At 38.9% G+C, this 20,715-nt stretch overlaps 1 protein-coding gene across 1 annotated transcript in view; it reads right to left on the minus strand.

Moving 5' to 3' along the window:
- Nucleotides 1-20,715, minus strand: part of LOC308102274 (neural cell adhesion molecule 2-like) — a 172,685-nt gene that overhangs the window by 128,846 nt on the left and 23,124 nt on the right. Inside the window, exon 2 of the mRNA XM_080451910.1 lies at nt 4,214-4,420. Coding sequence (XP_080308036.1) covers nt 4,214-4,370 — 157 coding nt within the window. The 5' untranslated portion in view covers nt 4,371-4,420. The remainder of the gene's footprint in view (nt 1-4,213; nt 4,421-20,715) is intronic.

Consider the following 20,715-nt stretch of genomic DNA (forward strand, 5'->3'; position numbering starts at 1 on the left):
ACCCCCAGTTTGACATGCATTAGGGCTACGGACCCCCATTTAATGGCATTTCTATCTCTTGGACCCCAATTTATATTGTAAAATCAATGTTATTTTAACTCTGAGAGTGTACAAATGGAACCAAATGGACCCGTTAAGGGTCCATTTGGTTCCATTTGTACACTCTCAGAGTTATGGGGGGTCTGTGGCTTATAATGGCATCCCAAACTGGAGGGTCATTAGAATTATATATTTTTAACCCACTCAATACGGGAACGTATCTGTGTCATTTTATATTTCGTTGGCTATTCAAAAATAGCAGATATACAAGCTCATAGAGTGCCACGCTATGGGCTTGTATACCTGCTATTTTTGAAAGAACAAATCGTGAAAATGTGTGCAAATCTTTGAATATAATATACACTTTTAGCTCAGATCTTTGTTTTTGGGGTCCGCGACCAAATACATATCATGTTGGGTGGTGGGTGGTCCTTGACATGGATAAGTTTGAGAACCACTGATATTATAGCAGGCATGCAAACAGCCCCGAGGTGAAAAAGGTGACAACATGTTGTTTTCTTTCGGGTCAGGTGTCACACAATTGCCCTATTTGGGTTCAAAAAGGTGACTGTAGCTGAAAAGTGACACTTTTGCATGTCTGTTATAGGAACATACGTTTGTTTTTTCTTTTAAACAGCAAAGATTTGAGTTAAAAATGTCCGCTTTAACACATATTAAACACAGTTTTCTATCCCCTTGCCAGCGTATAATTACCTCAATCCGATGATATTTGAAACGCCGTGGAACCGACATTGTGTCCCAAAAACACAAACAAAATAGTCCCCGTGGGTTAGCGGAGGGATCTGTGTATCCATAGGAACGACAACGTTCCAACCACGATCCGCCATTTTGGGGCTTCGGCCCGCTGAAAACTAGTGGTTTTCAATGCAAAAAAAAGCCGATGGCTTCCTGTTTTTTTTGGAACGACGTCACATCCACATTCTACTTCTCTGAAAGACGATCGATCATTCCAAAGCTGTGTTAGGTCGCTCCTTGTGGAATTTCCCCCAAAAAAATGTAAGAACGCATCAATGCGATCTTGGCCATCAATGTGTTAAAAGGCCGTTCCCGGCTTTAATGGGTTAAAACCGTTGGAGAAGCACTGCTCTAGTGTAATGGACAAATTCACAATGGTGTCCATTTGGCTGCTTTTATCCACCCTGGGAGTTCAATGAAGCGCTGAGGAGTATTATGCACTGTGCTTGTAGAACAGGAGAGGCTCTTGCGTCACGCTGACCGACCAGTTAAGACCTGCTTCCAATCACCATTGTGTTGCCGTCGGGCAGAAACCTTGGAGCTCCATATTTCAGCTTTTTATGTGTTTAATTATTTCATTTTTCATAAATTGCTACTTCGTCGAACATGAGAGTCTCGCAAAAGTATCAAAAATAGCTCTCAGGGCCCTGTTTTCGCGGGTGCCCATTATCACTAAACTTCTTTGCCAGTTTTTTTTATATTTTTAAAAACATTTTCCAATAGTTCAACTAGCCGATCTACATGGACACGTTGTGAGCTTGTAGATCGGCTATTTGAACTATTTGATTTTTTTTTTTAATAGTAAAAAATGGCAAAGAAGTTTAGGGATAATGTGTAAGACACCGGCGAAAAATAGGGCCCTCAATCTACAAACTCACACGAGACGTTGTGAGTTTGTAGATCGGCTATTCTTGATACTTTTGAAACATTTTCAAAGTGAAGGTGGTTAAGTGTGTCTGTGGGTTTTATGAATCGTCTCTGTCGGGGGAAAACCTCATTATGGTCAAAACTGTGACTTTTCAGGATTAAAAAATAATAATACAGCAAAAATTGCTGATCTACAAGCTCAAAAGTGCCACGTTTCGAGCTTATGTAGATCTGCTACTTTTGATACTTTTGTGTGACGCTGTAGTATTATCAAGTAGGTCATTCATTAACAAAAACATACAAAATGTTAGAATATGGAGATAAGAGGTTTCTGTCCGACAATAACTAAATATGAGACCAATGAAAATATTAACACGATCTTGTGACTACATTATAACTACATTGGATCCATTGGAACACATGGTTCTTTTTTTCCCCATTTCATGAAAAGTAGGCAGCTTTGGACATACGAGCAGTGGTGGGAAAAGTACTCAATTTGTTTATTTAAGTAAAAGTATCAATACTGCAATGTAAAAGTCCGGAAGTCCGGAATTCAAAATGTACTTCAGTAGAAGTACAAAGGTATTGGCATCAAAATGTGCTTAAAGTATCAAAAGTAAAAGTACTCATTATGCAGAATGTCCCATTTCAAGTTTTCAAACATATACAAATCATTTGAAAATAGCAAGTTCACAATGTGTCGCATTGCGACGCATTGTGAGCTTGTAGATCTGCTATTTTCAAATGGCTGAAATGTACATAGGGCTGAAGTGGTTAATGTATGTTTTGTAATAATAATCCAAATCTACAAAGTAACTAGCAACTCAAGTTGTCAAATAATAGTAGTGGAGTAAAAGTACAATATTTGACTCTCAGATGTAGTGGAGTTTAAGTAAAATTACTTAAAATTGGAAGTACTCCTGTAAAGTAAAAGTACCTCAAAAGCGTACTTAATTACAGTACTTGAGTAAATGTACTTAGTTACTTTACACTACTGCATACAAGGTTTTCCGCCCGACAACACTGATTTTGTTGGCACGCTGAAGCCAGGTAGTCCTCCACATGCCGTGGTGTGTGTGTGCCACTCACACACACACACACACATTGGACCGGGCGGGTATGGGAATGGGTGGGGGGGGGTGGGGAGGTGCTTGGTGAGTGCCGTCTGGTTGCTATGGAAACTACAGGAGTTTAGGGAAGCTGCTTATGAGGCGGTTAGATGTGAGGGAGGACCTGCACTGGGACGTGCTTTTATTTTTGGTGTGTGTGTGTGTGTGTGTGTGTGTGTGTGTGTGTGTGTGTGTGTGTGTGTGTGTGTGTGTGTGTGCGCGTGTGCGTGTGCGTGTGCGTGTGTGTGTTGCTATACTTGTGACGGTCAAATGTCCCCACACAAGTATATAGTAGAATTTGAAAAAAACATTGTGGTCCTCATAAGAAATAGAACATTAGTTACTACGTATAACTACTGTAGTAACTAAAGTTTTCAAATAATTGTAGTGGAGTAAAGTACAATATTTGCCTCTGAGATGTAGTGGAGTAGAAGTAAAAGTGCTGAACATTGGAAATACTCCAGTAAAGTACCTCAAAATTGTACTTAAGTACTGTACTAAAGTTTACTTAAGTTTACTTAGTTACTTTACACCACTGGACATAGGCCTTATGTCAGTACTTTAACCCGTGCTACAGTATATACTGTATTTGAGGCGATAGGAGGCTGACTTTGTGTGTTTAAATTCAGGTCTGAGTCCATGACTAAAGGTTTTTGACTTTGCTAGAGTTTTTTTTTAACATTACCGATTGGAGCTGGGCGCTCCGTGTCGTGCCCCAAAAACTATTAACTAGTTTAACTACTAACTATTTACAAGCTTGCAACGCGTTGACATCAGCGCGCAACCAAGTTCACACTGCCAGAAACAAAAGATACAATGATACACAGCACATTAGTAGCAGCTACAAACGTCGGCTGTATCTTATCTTGTATCTTTATATGTCTCTGGCTTTCAAAAAGAATAAGCCTGTATTTTTTGTAGCTGCCCATGTGTGAACGCAGCATCTAAACATCTATTTTAACCATAAAAAACAAGACTTTTTATTGTGAGGATCAGGAAAATGTTCGTCACAATATCCATTTCTCAAATTCTACTATACTATACTACATTTGTCTGCCACAATACAAGTGCATGTACACACGCACGGCTGCCATGTTGTGTTGTGTGTACAGGTAAACGTCAGACGGTCAATGTTATTGATGGATTGTGCTCATGACTTCCGATGTGTCAACTGTCAACGTCCTCACACTGTCTCTGTCCATCAATCTGCACTGCTGCATTGCTAAAGTGCATATCATAAGAGAATTGCTAAGAAAGTTAGTTAGGCTTACAATTAAAAAAAACAGATTCAGGTTAGGGTTAGGATTAGAAGTTTCCATTAACCAGTGTGGTTCTCAAACTTTTTCACAGACCTGTAAGGGTCCATTTAGAACCCCCTCATGGAACCCTGAGGGACCCTGAGGGTCCCTGCCGTGATGTGTGTGTCTATTTGGTTTACTCACGGTAGATCTCCAGCACCACGGTGGCCTCCTGGCTCTGCCCGCCGGCGTCCGTTGCCTGGCAACGGTAGATGCCCGCGTCCTCCACCACGGCGTTGTAGATGATGAGGCGGGAGCGCGACGGCTCCGTGTGCAGCGTCACGCGCTTGGACGCCACCATGCGCTCACCCTGAGGGTTATACCACTCCAGATGCACCGGCTCACCGATGGCTGGAGAGACAGAGAGAGAGAGAGAGAGAGAGAGAGAGAGAGAGAGAGAGAGAGCAGAGAATGTTAGAGCACTGTTTCCCAAACAGTGGGTTGGGACCCATTTGTGGGTCGCGGACCGATTTTTTATGGGTCGTGAGTAAAATGATCCTCTTGGGTTTCGTAAAATATTTTAATTATATTTCAAAATATTTTCTAAAATGTTCAACAAAAAATTCATACATTCAGAAATATAATAAAATTTAAAATATATTTCAAAAGAATGTAATACCCCCCCAAAAAAAGAAAATCCAAAGAAATTCCATACATTTGATATACTCAAGAAGTAGTAAAAATAGCAGATCTACAAGCTCACAACGTGTTGCATTGTGACGCATTGTGAGCTTGTAGATCGGCTGTAGATTTCCACTAGTTCGTCAAATGTCTCTTTCGGGTCGCAGAAAAATTTGGAAACCGCTATGTTAGAGGGTCAGGGGCTGAAATCTCTAAAAGGGCCCTTTTGGACATAACTTTGTTGTGACATTGCTAGCCCCGAAAACAGCCCGTCTACAAGCTCATAACGCGTCGCGCTGTGAGCTTGCAGATCTGCTATTTTTGGTGAGCGACGCCTCGCTCAACTAGGTACAATCACGCCTTTATTGGAGATGGACTTCTACACACAGGGCAATTATTTCAACATAAAATGCTGCATTCCAGTTCTGGAGAGTTGGGAAAAGGCAATTCTCTTGAATGCTGCCTTCGGTTATGATATGAAATGAGAAGACACTTTTTTACAGACGGGTAAAACGGCAGGGGCTGAAGCCCCCTCTGATGTGTGTGTGTGTGTGTGTGTGTGTGTGTGTGTGTGTGTGTGTGTGTGTGTGTGTGTGTGTGTGTGTGTGTGTGTGTGTGTGTGTGTGTGTGTGTGTGTGTGTGTGTGTGTGCGCAGTGGTGGAAAAAGTACTCAAATGTTTTACTTAAGTAAAAGTATCAATAATACAATGTAGAAGTACTCTGTTACAAGTAAAAGTCTGGAATTCAAAATGTACTTGAGTGAAAGTACAAAAGTATTGGTATCAAAATGTACTTAAAGTACCAAAAGTAAAAGTACTAAAATGTTTGAAAATAGCCGATCTACAAGCTCACAACGCGTCGCAAAGCGACTCGTTGTGAGCTTGTAGATCGGCTATTTTCAAATAGCCTAGGTTTAAAATAGGGCTAAAGTGGTTAATGTATGTTTTATAATATCATAATTTATATCTGAAAAGTAACTTGTAAGTAAGTAATAAGTAATAAGTAATAAGTTTTCAAATAATTGTAGTGGAGTAAAAGTACAATATTTGCCTCTGAGATGTAGTGGAGTAGAAGTAAAAGTATTGGAAATTGGAAATACTCCAGTAAAGTACAAATACCTAAAAATTGTACTTAAGTACAGTACTTAAGTAAACATAGTTACTTTCCACCACTGTGTGTGTGTGTGTGTGTGTGTGTGTGTGTGTGTGTGTGTGTGTGTGTGTGTGTGTGTGTGTGTGTGTGTGTGTGTGTGTGTGTGTGTGTGTGTGTGTGTGTGTTTGTTTGTGTGTGTGTGTACGTTCTAGAGAGAGAGAGAAAGAGAGAGAGAGATTTGTTTGTTGCCATTTGTTTCAAAAGTTTATCCCAATCTAACCTTTCCAATTGTGTATATATAATAAATCATATATAATTAATCTGACAGTAAAAAACAGCACAATTCTTATGTTTTCGTGAGCTTGTTTTCCCAAGTTGCTATGTAACACAGCTCTGTTTACACATTTATGTATTCCCTTTTAATTGTACACACATTATTATGTATTGACTGTTTTGTTCCACTATTGCAGTGGCAATGTAAACGCATGTTTTCTGATGCCAATAAAGCCCCTCTGAGAGAGAGAGAGAGAGAGAGAGAGAGAGAGAGAGAGAGAGAGAGAGAGAGAGAGAGAGAGAGGTGTCTTCATATTAATTAACCACATGAACCCTAGCATTTGATAAAAAATGCTCATCTCTCGGACCCCAATATCTACACAGTAAAATCAATTAAATTGACCTTTAACTCTGAGTGTGTGCAAATAGAACCAAATAGACCAGTAATAGTTCCATTTGCAGATGCACAGAATTACAGAGCCGTAAGGGAGAAGAGAGGAGAGAGACAGAGAGAGAAGAGGGACAAGAAAAAATTTAGAAAAGCGAGGGAAAGAAGATTATTAAGGTAGAGTAAGTGATATTTTTTGGTATTTTTATTGTTTTTTGTTAACAAGGTTAAAGTACTATATTTTGATAGTAATCGTTGCTACAGAGCGTTTGTTTGGTCACAGAGGTCTCTCCAGATCTTTAGTAAACACAATATAGTACATTTTCAGGTAGGCGACACAATTTAAGCCAATCAGGAGAGAGCACTGAAAATGCATGTTCTGTTTAATAAAGAGCTGGAGAGACATGGAGACTCCTGTTACTGAACAAACACTCTATAGTAATGAGTACTATCACAATATAGAGCTATTTAACACTTATTTTAACCAAAGTAAATCACTTACCCTACCTTTAATAAGTACAAAAGGGTGTAGTAGCCTACTGTATAATCATCATTCTTGCTCATGTCATTCGTTACAGTACGGAGCAGACAAAACCACGGAAAGATATTCACATTTTAACTTGTTCTTTCATCATAGCAACAAGTGGGCTTATAACCAAAACGATCCATGTTCTCTGGGAGAAGTGGTGTTAGTGTTCCGTGTAGAAATATTGTTAGTGGGAATGAAAACATAGTCGCACCACCGGAAGTGATGCGCTGAAGGCAGACCAAAACCCCGGATTCCTTGCGCACGGGTGCTACGTTTTCTTCCTCCCAGAGCCAACTGAGATAGTCAAAAACAGCAGAGGGCGCTGTTTTTCCTTTTCATTTGGCGCTGGGTTCCCAGATTGACCCAAACCTGACACTCTTTATATTTTTCACGCTCCAACACATCGGCGAGCGTGTTTTAACGGTGACTCAAACTGATTAAAGAACACCAAACTCATTAAACTGGGAGTTGACTAAAAATAAACACCATTATGTCTCTAGCCTATACTGAGACACATGTTAACATACAATTATTTTACACTCTCACACTCAGTGGTGGATAGTAAGTACATTTACTTAAGTACTGTACTTAAGTACAATTTTTAGGTATTTGTACTTTACTTGAGTATTTCCAATTTCCAATACTTTTACTCCACTACATCTCAGAGGCAAATATTGTACTTTTACTCCACTACAATTATTTGAAAACTTTAGTTACTAGTTACTTTCCAGATATAAATTATGATATTATGAAACACATATTAACCACTTTAGTCCCATTTTATACAGGCTATTTGAAAATATGCTGGTACTTTTACTTTTGGTACTTTAGTACATTTTGATGCCAATACGTTTGTACTTTTATTTTTTTTGTACTAAATTTTGAATTCTGGACTTTTACTTCTATATTGCAGTATACTTTTACTTAAGTAAAGAATTTGAGTACTTTTTCCACCACTGCTCACACTTCCACGTACAACTCTGACACCACTCAGACATACAAGCAAGAGACCGACACACTAATATCCAGCAACTAGAGAACAATTACAGCATGAGTCTTTAGTCTCAGGGCAATCAAGGCCCTGGGGAGAACGTGGCAGAGATAGTGACCATGACTCTGTGAACGCAGTGCAATTCAGTGAGTTCTGAATAAGTCATTGTTATTATTAATGAGTGTTCAGTAAGGGCTACTTAGTCATTATTGGCAGTTACTCAGTGGAAAATGCCTGGTGGTGAAAGCTGTTTCTAAAATGAGGAGTGTGTCGCTAATTGGTATGAGTGCCTGGTGACAGTGATGTAATGAGTGTGTTTTTGCAAGAGAAAAAAGCAACAAGGTTGAGGAAACAAAGACCAAGAGAAGCAACTAGGCCGTACGATCACACTGCACGCACAGGGGGCCCCCAGAAAAATGAGTTAATGATAGCATTGCAATCAGTTTGACCACATTGGCTATTTTCTAGTGAAACATTTGGAATATTTTTGAAACATTTTAACTTTAACATTCAATAGTTATTGGAGAGTGCATGGCTGGCAATTACACTTCTGGAAATGGATGATCATGTCTTTGGTTTTGGCTACATTAACCCATTAGTTAATATAGCGTCACAGTCACTTGAACCACTTGAACCATTATTTTATACTTTGAACATGTTAAAATAGCAGATCTAAAATCACTGTATTAAAGCAGCACTATGTAACATTGTAACAACTACATACTGTAGCATATATTCATATCCCACAGAATTATAAAGTTACAAGCAATAACAATCACCCTTCCTTAAATGTATATTCAGGGGGGTCCCTGCTAGGGGCCTTACTGTATTACTATAACTAGACCATACCCGTGGGGGGATATGCGCACATGATCTGGCAACCCGGGAGCCAGTGAACACAAAAACACTAATAAACAGCTGAGATTTTGTGTAATCGGAAAAACGGGATTCGCTGTTAGGTGTGCATGGTAAGGGTCAATGGCTGGGTGCAAATTCAGAACAATTGCTCCAGCCACTGAGCAGAACCGGGCAGAACAATTTTGGCCTCACCACGACATGCCCATACCCATGCACCCATGCACTACAGAGGTTTGTCGAATTAAAGGAGGATACTATACTATAATATATAAGGGCGACAATGAGTTTCATCTTGGCATTTGCCAAGGCACCAAGGCAGAACTGCCAGTCAAAGCGAAGACTGGCCAATCACGGCGCGTCCTCGCCGGACATGCTTGCAGAGACTCTTGGGTAATGAAGTCAAAGACATGGGCTGCCATGTTATTTGTGTCCAAAGCGGCCACGGATACCCCAAACTATAGCTGGCCACCGTGCTACTTATAGTAGCTCCTTTAACAACATGAACCCTATAGTGTCCCTATTCTCAGTGGTGGAAAAAGTACTCAAATGTTTTATTTAAGTAAAAGTATCAATACTGCAATGTTGAAGTACTCTGTTACAATTAAAAGTCTGGAATTCAAAATGTACTTGAGTAAAAGTACAAAAGTATTGGTATCAAAATGTACTGACAATTTTGTACTAATAGTACTAAAATGTTGATCTACATCAGCTATTTTCAAATGCCTAGGTATAAAATAGGGCTAAAGTGGTTAATGTATGTTTTATGATGTAATAATTTATATCGCAAAGTAACTAGTAACTAAAGTTTTCAAGTAATTGTAGTGGAGTAAAAGTACAATATTTGCCTCTGAGATGTAGTGGAGTAGAAGTAAAAGTATAGACAACTGGAAATACTCTAGTATAGTAAAAAATATCTCAAAATAGTATAAAAAGTACAGTACTTGAGTACATGTACTTAGTTACTTTACACCACTGCCTATTCTGAGGCAAAACATAATAATAATCCATTGCATCTACTGTACAGCAGGCTACAGCCTATATATCTTCCCACTCTTTTCCACTCATAACATGACACATTGTTTAAGTGGTAAAACATACAGTAATACTCACACTGGCCTTTAGCCCTAACAAATGGCTGTGTGCGATAGTCTCTACTAGTAGAAGTGCCCAGTAATTCATTTAGTGGTAGTGGGCAGTGGTAATGATTTGGGCCTGGGGGGGGGGGGGGGGGGGATGGATGGGTAGGAGGAGGCTCTATGGACAACAAAAAGAGGCAGTGTGATGCGCTGGGAGCCTGCAGAGTGCTTATTCTCACTATTCCTCTTACAACCAAGTATGGAGCTTAACCCATTAAGACCGGGAAGAACGCACCTGTGTCACTTTAGATTTCTTTGGGCTATTCAAAAATAGCAGATATACAAGCTCATAGTGCGGCACCGAGTGTAGATCTGCTATTTTTATTTTTTTAGAAATCGTGAAAATGTGTGCAAATCTTTGAATATATGTATACATTTTTAACTCAAATCTTTGCTTCTGGGGGGGTCCCTGGAACAAAATATTTTGAGATGATGGGGGTCCGCGGACAAATACATATCATTTTGGGTGGTCCTTGACATGAAAAAAGTTTGAGAGCCACTGATATTATAGCAACATACGTTTATTTTCTTTTTTTAACTGTTAGGATTTAGAAGACATTTGCAGAATCCCAAGAAGCAAAGATTTGAGTTACAAATGATCGCTCTAAAAAACATATATATTCAAAGATTTGCACAAATGTTCATGAAAAAAGAAAAATAGCAGATCTACAAGCTCGTAGCGCGGCACTCGGTGCCGCACTACAAGCTTGTAGCATCCCACTGAGCATTTTTCGGCTATTAGACGTCTAAAATACGTCTAAGGGCTACGCTAAAACCGGGTTATAATTGGTCTAAAAGTGAAAGTTTTTTCAACGTCTATTCTTAGCCTAGACGTTGATTAGCTGTTTTTTAAGCGTCTATATTTAGACCGTCTATATCATAGCCGCTGAAATGACGTCTATAATATAGACGCTTAAAAAACAGCTAATCAACGTCTAGGCTAAGAATAGACGTTGAAAAAACTTTATAACCCGGTTTTAGACGGAGGTCTAATAGACGACTATGGCTCACTGGGTTGTAGATCTGCTATTTTTGAACGGCCCAAGTATAGAATAATGGTTAACGTGGTTTCAGATCTAAAATGACAGATCGCTTTTTCCCGCTCTTCATGGGTTAAGTAATGGTCATGGTTTCTATAGGGGCGGCAGACAGACTAGTGGCTGAGGTGGTAGAGCGGTTCATCTGAGGATTCGGGGGAAGAGAAGATGAAGAGATGAAGAAATGCTGAGGGGAAGAAAGCCGAGAAACGGACAGAAAAGCCCCTTTTTCAGACCGGAGCTAGTTTCACAGGGGGAAGGCAAGGCGCGGTATAATGCAATTATTACCAGATCATCTCGGTTCATTTTTATTCTCATCCGAATTGGCCATGTGGGACTGCACTTTATCTCTTCTTCTTTCACCTGAAATACCTAGTTTAAAAAAAAGATAAGCCCGGTTACAGCAGTGCTGTGCAGAAGTATTTCTTTGTGTGTGTGGGGGGGAAAAGAGATTTCCTGCATCTTTTTCTCTCTTTCATCAAACATGCAGGCACTCGAGGAAGCTTTTGCTACTGGACTCTTTGATCCTGCTTATAATTGAACCAACCTCAGCATCAGTTGGAGTTATAATATCAAGGCTGTCAAGTACTTATCACAGGCACTGGCATTCTGCTGAAATAGAGGGCCAAGGAGGCACGATTGGAGCTCCCAGAATCTGAATCAGAAACATCTTTATTGTCACAGGTGGAAGTGGCTGCTTTTTTTTTTTTGCCCAGGCGCGCTCCATCATTTGTGTGCATCATTTGTGTCCATTAGTGGTGTAAAGTAACTAAGTATTATGTACTCAAGTACTGTACTTAAAGGGATACTTCACTTTCACATAAAATAAACATTACAAATAAATATTTTTAAAAAATGAAAGAAGTTATGGCAAAATCACGGCCCCCTCACACATTAGTAGGACACTCTAATGCGTGAGGGGGCCGTGATTTTTCCATTACTTTTTTCATTTATTTTTAATATATTTTTTAAATGTTTATTTTATGTGAAAGTGAAGTATCCCTTTAAGTAACATTTTTAGATATTTGTTCAGTATTTACACTTTTTTTTCTACCCCACTACATCTCAGAGGAAAATATTGTACTTGTACTCCACTACACTTACATGAAAGCTTTAGTTACTAGTTACTTTGTACATTTCTATTATTATTACAACACACACTAACCACTTCAGCCCTATACATTTTGGCCATTTTAAAATAGCAGATACAAGCTCACAATGAGTACTTTTACTTTTGGTACTGTAAGTATATTTTGATGCCGATACTTTTGTACTTTTACTCAAGTCAATTTTGAATACGGACTTCTACTTGTAACAGAGTATATATACATTGCGGTATTGATACTTTTATTTAAGTAAAATAATACTAGCTCCTTCCGCTTTTATTTTTAGAGTCGCATTTCCCTGTATCCTCGCCAATGGCCAAATCTGGCAACACTTAGGGTAAAAAGATGTACCGTTTGTCATGATGATGAATTGAGTTCGATGGACCACAATGGAAACATTGTGTTATTAGCATGGCTTTTAATAACTGTACTGCCATAATGTCAGTGGTGGAAAGTAACTATTTTCAAAAGCTGGTGAAAATACATTTACCTAAGTAAAACATCTCAGTACTTCTTCCACCACTGCATATTGTTTTCAAACGTGTTAATAAAGTATTCCATAAATCAATCAATGAGACATTTCAATCATTTCCGTCCACTCTAAGACACACAACAACAAAAACATGCCGATAATAAATCACAAACTGTGGGTCCAATCAGTGGTGGAAAAAGTTAAAATGTTTTACTTAAGTAAAAGTATCAATACTGCAATGTAGAAATACTACTACAAGTAAAAGTCCGGAATTAAAAATGTACTTGAGTAAAAGTACAAAAGTATTGGCATCAAAATGTACTTAAAGAGGTGGTGCCATTTTTTTGCACTTTTTCTGTTTTTCATGTGTCTATGAGGTTGATAGAACTTCATTAAGCCCCCCGGTGGTGTTTTATGTCTTCTCTGATTATTTGGAGTTTTTTCCTGGAGGCTGAAACCTTGAGGGTCAAATGTGCCAATAGAGAAACAGCGCTTTAGTGACATCACAAAGCCCACACCCTCCCCCTCATTATCATAACACAACAGGTGTGGGCATGAGGAGGAGGAGGGACTAGGACAGGTGGGTGGTGCTAAGGTGGTGGAGGAGGTGCTAAGGTGAGAACCAGGTATACTTAATGCACTGGTGGGTGTGTCTACATAAAAACAACATTTTAACACTTACTGTACACTTTTTTTTTGTTGAAAAAAATCCTTACATAATAATAATACCTTATGATCAGGTTTTAGGGTTGAAAAATATCATGGCACTCCATCTTTAAAGTACCAAAAGTAAAAGTACTAAAATATTTGAAAATAGCAGATCTACAAGCTTACAACACGTCGCAGTTGTGAGCTTGTAGATGATTGATTGATTGATTGAAATTTGTATTAGGCAAAAGAATGCAAAACAGCACAGTTACATTTATAATACTTTTGTCTAAAAGGTCCGACCAAAAAAGTCCTTGCGGACTTGTTTCCGTTGGGGTCCTTGAATTAATTTCATAGACATATATAGTAGCAACCAAACAGTTCAAATCAACATAAGAAACAGAGAACAAAAATACCACTATGTACAAAAAAGCATCATGAAAAATAAAATAAAAGTATATACAAAAAAAAGGGGGGAGGGGGGTCATCTGTCTACAGGGAAACTGGTACTACCTCCTGATCTGCTATTTTCAAATAGCATAGGTATAAAATAGTAAAGTGGTTAATGTATGTTTCATAATGTAATGATTTATATCTGCAAAGTAACTAGTAAAGTTTTCAAATAATTGTAGTGGAGTAAAAGTACAATATTTGCCTCTGAGATGTAGTAGAGTAGAAGTAAAAGTATTGGAAATTGGAAATACTTAAGTAAAGTACAAATACCTAAAAATTGTACTTAAGTACAGTACTTAAGTAAATGTACTTAGTTACTTTACACCTCTGGGTCCAATCAGGTATGGCAACTTCTCGCAATAAGGACCTCATTAATTTGCATCACTACACGACTGTCTCTCCAATCAACTCAACTCTCTGCAGCTAGCCGTTTCACTTGGTGTTTCCCCTAATTAACACCAATAAAATAAACAGCTTAAATGAACATAAACACATCAACATTAATCACAGCCTAACGCATTAACCCCTACAACACATTCCCCATGGTAAATAATAACACAGCACAACAACAACAACAACGGCAGAACAATAACAGACACACACATTACAACGTTCACATCTCTTCACTTAAAGGGTTAGTTCAGATTTTTTGAATATTTTCTGTAGGAAATACTTACCATTAATGTAGTGGTTGCAAATGTATTAATTGATTGCCCAAGTCCCGAGTTCTGGTCCGGTTCTGATGAATATGAAGTAGTTCCGGTAGATTAGTAGTTTTGGTGGGGGCCGCTCATAAAAAAATAAAAATAAATAAAAACTAGCATCATTTGTATTGTTGACCTATTTGTACCATATAGTGCAGGTTTCGTTCAATTTCGACCCCTCTGTCACATGGTACTATTTTCTGTGTCATATATTTTGTGGGTGAGTAGGCTGCGGCGGCGCAGTGATTCTGGACACAAAAACTAGTACCATGTGACAGAGGGGTCGAAGTTGAACGAAACCTGCACTATATGGTAGAAATAGGTCAACAATACAAATGACGCTAGTTTTTTTTATTCATTTATTTTTAATGAGCGGCCCCCACCAAATCTACTAATCTACCGGAACTACTTCATATTCATCAGAACCGGACCAGAACTCGGACCACGGGACTCGGGCAATCAATTAATACCTTTGCAACCACTACATTAATGGTAAGTATTTCCTACAGAAAATACTCAAAAAATCTGAACTAACCCTTTAAAGGAGAATTCGGGACCACGTTTTTCGTACCTTTTATATGATATTAAAAATACATATAAAATCCAGATAAAAATATGTGATCTAGCGCATGGACCGTACTCTCTGGTTTTTAGCTGCGGTGGACTCGGGATGGAGTTATGACGTTTTTCTACTGTACCATTCTTCCTGGGATATAATAATATCAGATAAAAGGTACGAAAAACGTAGTCCGGAATTCTCCTTTAAGCCGTACTTTACTCTTTGTCGTATTGTGAAGCGAAGACAGCAGATCAGAAAACAATATTGGCAGGGTGATTATGCTGCTATGTTCCTGTGAGACACTTTACTGCAGAGATGTTCTGTTTAAATAGCCTGCTAGATGTTTGAACACTAGTCTGAGCTCTCTTAAATATACAGTACAGATATCAAATAGGCTGCGCTCAACCTACTGTCAATGTGTGGGCGGATTTACATTTCTTGACTCGTTCTCCTTTTTTCCTATCCTGTGTAACATGTCAAATCAAAGCATATAGTAGCTTTATATAAGTCCAACTGAAGCTCAAGATCAAATATTGTCACGTGAAAATATTCTCTCATATTGAAAGTTAACCAGCATGTGTGGCGTGTGAGCATGCCAGAGTGAATTTGAATTGAAAAGTTTATTCCGAATAAGGCAATTTTAAAAACAATACTAGAAAATGTGCTCCTCGGAGCACAAGTCTCCGCCAGCGGACCTGTGCTATTTTAATCAAATGAAATCACCTACCCTATCTTTAACCATAGTTCTCTAGGAATGTTCTAATTTCATAATATCATCATCATAATGCAAAAGGCGTTGGTTAAAATATTTTCTCTGTGTGATGTCTTTTTCTCTTTCTGTTTTTAAACCACCACGGCCATAAGGGTACTTTGATGGATTTGCCAATTCTTCAAACTTGTCGTCTAGATAGAATGCGCGTGGTTTTTGGTGTTCTGCAGGGGCGACTGAATATGTAGTGTCTTTCAGATTTACTGATGGCGTTCTCATCCTTAGAAGCGGTCAGTTGACACACCTATTTATAGAATTGTATTTCGTCATGCATCCCTCATGCATCCCTCTAGCCAATCAAAGGCATTGGTGTCAACATATTAACACGTATTAAGACTTCGGCCTTGTTGTGGGATCAATTCAACTCTAGTCCTCTTCTGTGTTACTGTTGTAGATGAGTATGCTTTCTTAGCTTTGGCCTTCTGCACCTTTGCTTGACCAATGTTAGGTGTTCTCAGAGGGACACACACACGCACGGACGGGTGATTTGGACTAGAAGATACTGTTCCAATCAAGACTGATTGATCCTGTCTTACCTCGCTTCAAAAACGTAAACGGCTTTTTGAAGTGACACACCTATTTATAGGATTGTATTTCGTCATGCGTCCCTCTAGCCAATCAGAGACACTGATGTCAACATATTGACACGTATTAAGACTTCGGCTTTGTTGTGGGATCATTTCAACTCTAGTCCTCTTCTGTGTTACAATTGTAGATGAGTATGCTTTCTTAGCTTTGGCCTTCTGCGCCTTTGCTTGACCAATGTTAGGTGTTCTCAGAGGGAAACACACACGCACAGACGGGTGATTTGGACTTACTGAAGGTACTGTTCCAATCAAGTCTGATTGATCCTGTTTTACCTCACTTCAAAAAGTAAGGGCTTTTTGAAGTGACACACCTATTTATAGAATTTTATTTCGTCACGCGTCCCTCTAGCCAATCAGAGGCATTGGTGTCAACAAATTGACACGTGTCACGTGGAGCTTGCCCAATGTTAGCTTGGCTAACAATGTTTGCTCACACACGGCGGGACGAAGCGAAAACATATTCTCCACCTTCGGCGGAGACAATAACAAATGAAAGCAAATAAGAACTAGAAAATGTGCTCCTCGGAGCACAGGTCTCCGCCAGTACTGTTCCTGATTAATCCTGTCTTACCTATTTATATTACATATTGTCACGTGTCACTTGACCAATGTTAGCTTGACCAATGTTACCTCACTTCAAAAAACATAAATGGGTTTTTGAAGTGACACACCTATTTATAGGATTTTATTTCGTCATGCGTCTCGCTAGCCAATCAAAAGCATTGGTGACAAGTTGCATATTGTCACGTGTCACGTGAAGTTTGACCAATGTTAGCTTGGCTAGGGGGGGGGGGACACACAGCGGGACGGGAACGAAAACATACTCTCCACCTCTGGCGGAGACAATAACAGTAAAATAAAATAAAATGCGTATTCGAAAAGGAGTGAGAAGAAGCATAACTTATTGCTCCCACCAATTCTCCATCAATAATGTTATGTTAAAAAATGTTATGAAGATTATATACAAATTAATTATGAATTAATTTGTATATAATAGTGTCCCACTGGAAGGAGACCCCGGGGCAGACCAGATGGGGGGATTACATCTCCACACTGGCCTGGGAACGCCTCGGGATCTGTTGCCCCCGCGACCCGGCTCCGGATAAGCGTTTGAAGAATCGATGCATGGATTATAAAAAAATTATAAATATTTTCAGTAAATAGCTACAGTACACAACATTATTTTTTTGAGGCCTACTATCAGCAATGCAACTCAGACAATGAACTCAGTTCAGTCGTTTTTATTGAACAATAACGACAATTCAGAAAATGTCAATGAATCAAAATAATGACACTCAATGCTTTTTTTTCGGTTTTAGAATAGAAAAGAAATAACCCTAACAGTAAAAGCTCAGGTCAAAACAACATCATTTTCTTTTGTTTCTTTTTTTTTTTTACAAAAAAATGATGTACCTGACATCTCTTTGCTTTAACTGACCTGTCAACATCAGGGACCAGGTTCTGAGCAGTAGTAACTTTCATAATGTAATAATTACTATAAAATCTCCATGTCTCTTCAGCTCTTTATAAACAAAAAATGCATATTTATTTTTTCTATTCTTTTGTCTTTGTTTTAGCCAAAATGTATTACTTGCACTACATTTTAAGTGACCTTTTTACTTTTGGAAAATAATATTGAAGAAACTGTTAACTGGTTAATGTGTGTACTGTCACTTTAAAAGCGCAATTTATACTTCATCGTACAACAGTGTCACGCACCAAACATGGCCGATCTCCAAGCTCACACCGCGTCTGTTCGCACCACGTTGTGAGCTTGTAGATCAGCCATTTTAGGCAACGATAGACTGAGAAGACAGCGCACATTGAATATGTCACAGTCACACTAGGCGACACTAGTCATTCATTTGCGTTTTTAAGAGTTTCCTAAACAGATTATTATCAATTGTATTATTAAAATTGTCAACGGAGACAGAGGACGAGTGAAACTTTTGAGCGTTTCACTCATAACGGCCGTTATTCCACCGCACATGTAAACACAACGACGCAACCACCCGTACAAATGGAACCAAATGGACCCTTACGGTCCCCTTAAAGAAGCGATGTTACGATGTATAGTGAGCCAATAAAATTCCTCGTCCTTGTTTCCCTGGGCAGCGCTGGTTAGCAGGGATCTATACACTTTTAGACTGACATGTTTGTGCCAGCGTGGGTGATTAGATTTATTTCTTGATCTCCTCTTGTCTTGATTGTTTAGACATGACTTGGCCATTGTTCTCACAAAACAAGTTTGGCCACTATTAGACCTTCACAGTCAGAGGCAAGGGGGGTTGGGGGGGATAACTGCCTGCCGGCTCCGCCGTTTCTTTTGTCTTTTTTTTCTCTCTCGTTTTTTTTCCATTAGAGCTAGTATGAAAAGGTGTTTTTTCAAATCACTTCGCGGGCCCCAATGGACCTTTCCGCGGGCCGCAAAATGCCCGCGGGCCGCAAGTTTGACAATCCTGGGATAGAGGGTGTGCTTTACCAAGGTTATTGGCTCGACAGTGATGCAGTCAGGAACAGTGGTGTAACTAAGTACATGTACTCAAGTACTGTACTTTTTTGAGGTGTTTTTACTTTGCTGGAGTATTTCCAGTTTTCAGTACTTTCACTTCTACTCCACTACATCTCAGAGGCAAATATTGTACTTTTTACTCCACTACAATTATTTGAAAGTTACTTTGTAGATCTTTATTATTATTACAATACATGTATTAACCAATTCATCCCTATATACTTATTTATATATAAGATATTTGAAAATAGCCGATCTACAAGCTCACAACGCATCGCAGAGCTTGTAGATCCGCTATTTTCACAATGTTTGCCTCTTTCTCATGTAGCCGAATATTTCACAATTTGGCCAATTTGGTATTAAAAAGGTCTTAAAAGTCATTAAATTGTAACTTGTAAAAGAAATGGGCAGATACCCTGCATACACTTATACTGTATGTTGGTTTGTTAACAGTTGAGTGAGACATGAAATCATCTGGGGACCCCCCAAAATAATTTGGGGACCCCCATTTTGGGAACCACTGGTATACGGTTTACAGTTTAGGCATAGCAGATGCTCTTAATCCAGAGCGATTTACAGTAAGCAAGGACACAAGATAATACGTAATAATACATCAATAATATAATACATCAAATGCATAAAACAATTTAATCTAATAATAAAGTAATACATAAGTAAACCAATAATCTAATACATACGTAACTATCCTATCATCAGCCTACATTGAAACTATACACACTATAGGACGCCAGGTCAACAATGACCTGGCGTCTGTCTATATTCCATCTGTCGGTATAATGAAGAGAACACAACCTTTCAGTCAAACTGACCTTCAACAGGTATCTGATGAAGGTCATTTTGGACTGAAATAAATAAATAAACTAAAGTGAAGACGGTGTGCGGGATCGTAAACATGAGAATTTGTCATTTTCTGTGGTTCGAACTTGATTGGATCTTTAGTCAAACCGTTAGATGACTCAATTTATTTAAGCAGCGTGAATCCAACGAGTCCCCGATGGCGGCGAGAGAAGTAGAGAAGAGTAGAGAAGAAGACAACATAATATTTACACCGTCTGACGCCTCAGATGAAACCAATGCAAATAATTAAAAAAAAAATGCCAACGTGACAGTTCGTCAAAGGCAGGATGGCTGAACTCTACCACAGCTAACTGTGAAAGATGTGTCAGGGCAGGGGGATTGATACCGCAGACCACATTAAGTAAATAATTATTATGACACAGCAGGGTCTGCTGAACAGTTGCTCTTGATCTATCTCCCCAGTTTGGCTTCAAGACAGCTTTCGTCTATCTATACACGCACACACGCACACACGCACACACACACACACGCGCGCACACACACACACACACACACACACACACACACACACACACACACACACACACACACACACACACACACACACACACACACACACACACACACACACACACACACACACACACACACACACACAGTGGTGGAAAAGGTACTCCAAATGTTTTACTTAAGTAAAAGTATCAATACTGCAATGTAGAAGTACTCCGTTACAAGTAAGTCCAGAATTCAAAATGTACTTGAGTAAAAGTTCAAAAGTATTGGCATCAAAATGTACTTAAAGTACCTAAAAGTACTAAAATGTTTGAAAATAGCAGATCTACAAGCTCACAACGCGTTGCATCGCGACGCGTTGTGGGCTTGTAGATCGGCTATTTTCAAATAGCCTAGGTATAAAATAGGGCTAAAGTGGTTAATGTATGTTTTATAATGTAATAATTTATATCTGCAAAGTAACCAGTAACTAAAGTTTTCAAATAATTGTAGTGGAGTAAAAGTACAATATTTGCCTCCGATATGTGGAGTAGAAGTAAAAGTATAGACAATTGGAACAACTCCAGTAAAGTCAAATTA

The sequence above is a fragment of the Gymnoscopelus braueri genome (assembly GCF_963280865.1).
Source record: "Gymnoscopelus braueri genome assembly, chromosome: 15".
NCBI classification, from domain to species: domain Eukaryota; kingdom Metazoa; phylum Chordata; class Actinopteri; order Myctophiformes; family Myctophidae; genus Gymnoscopelus; species Gymnoscopelus braueri.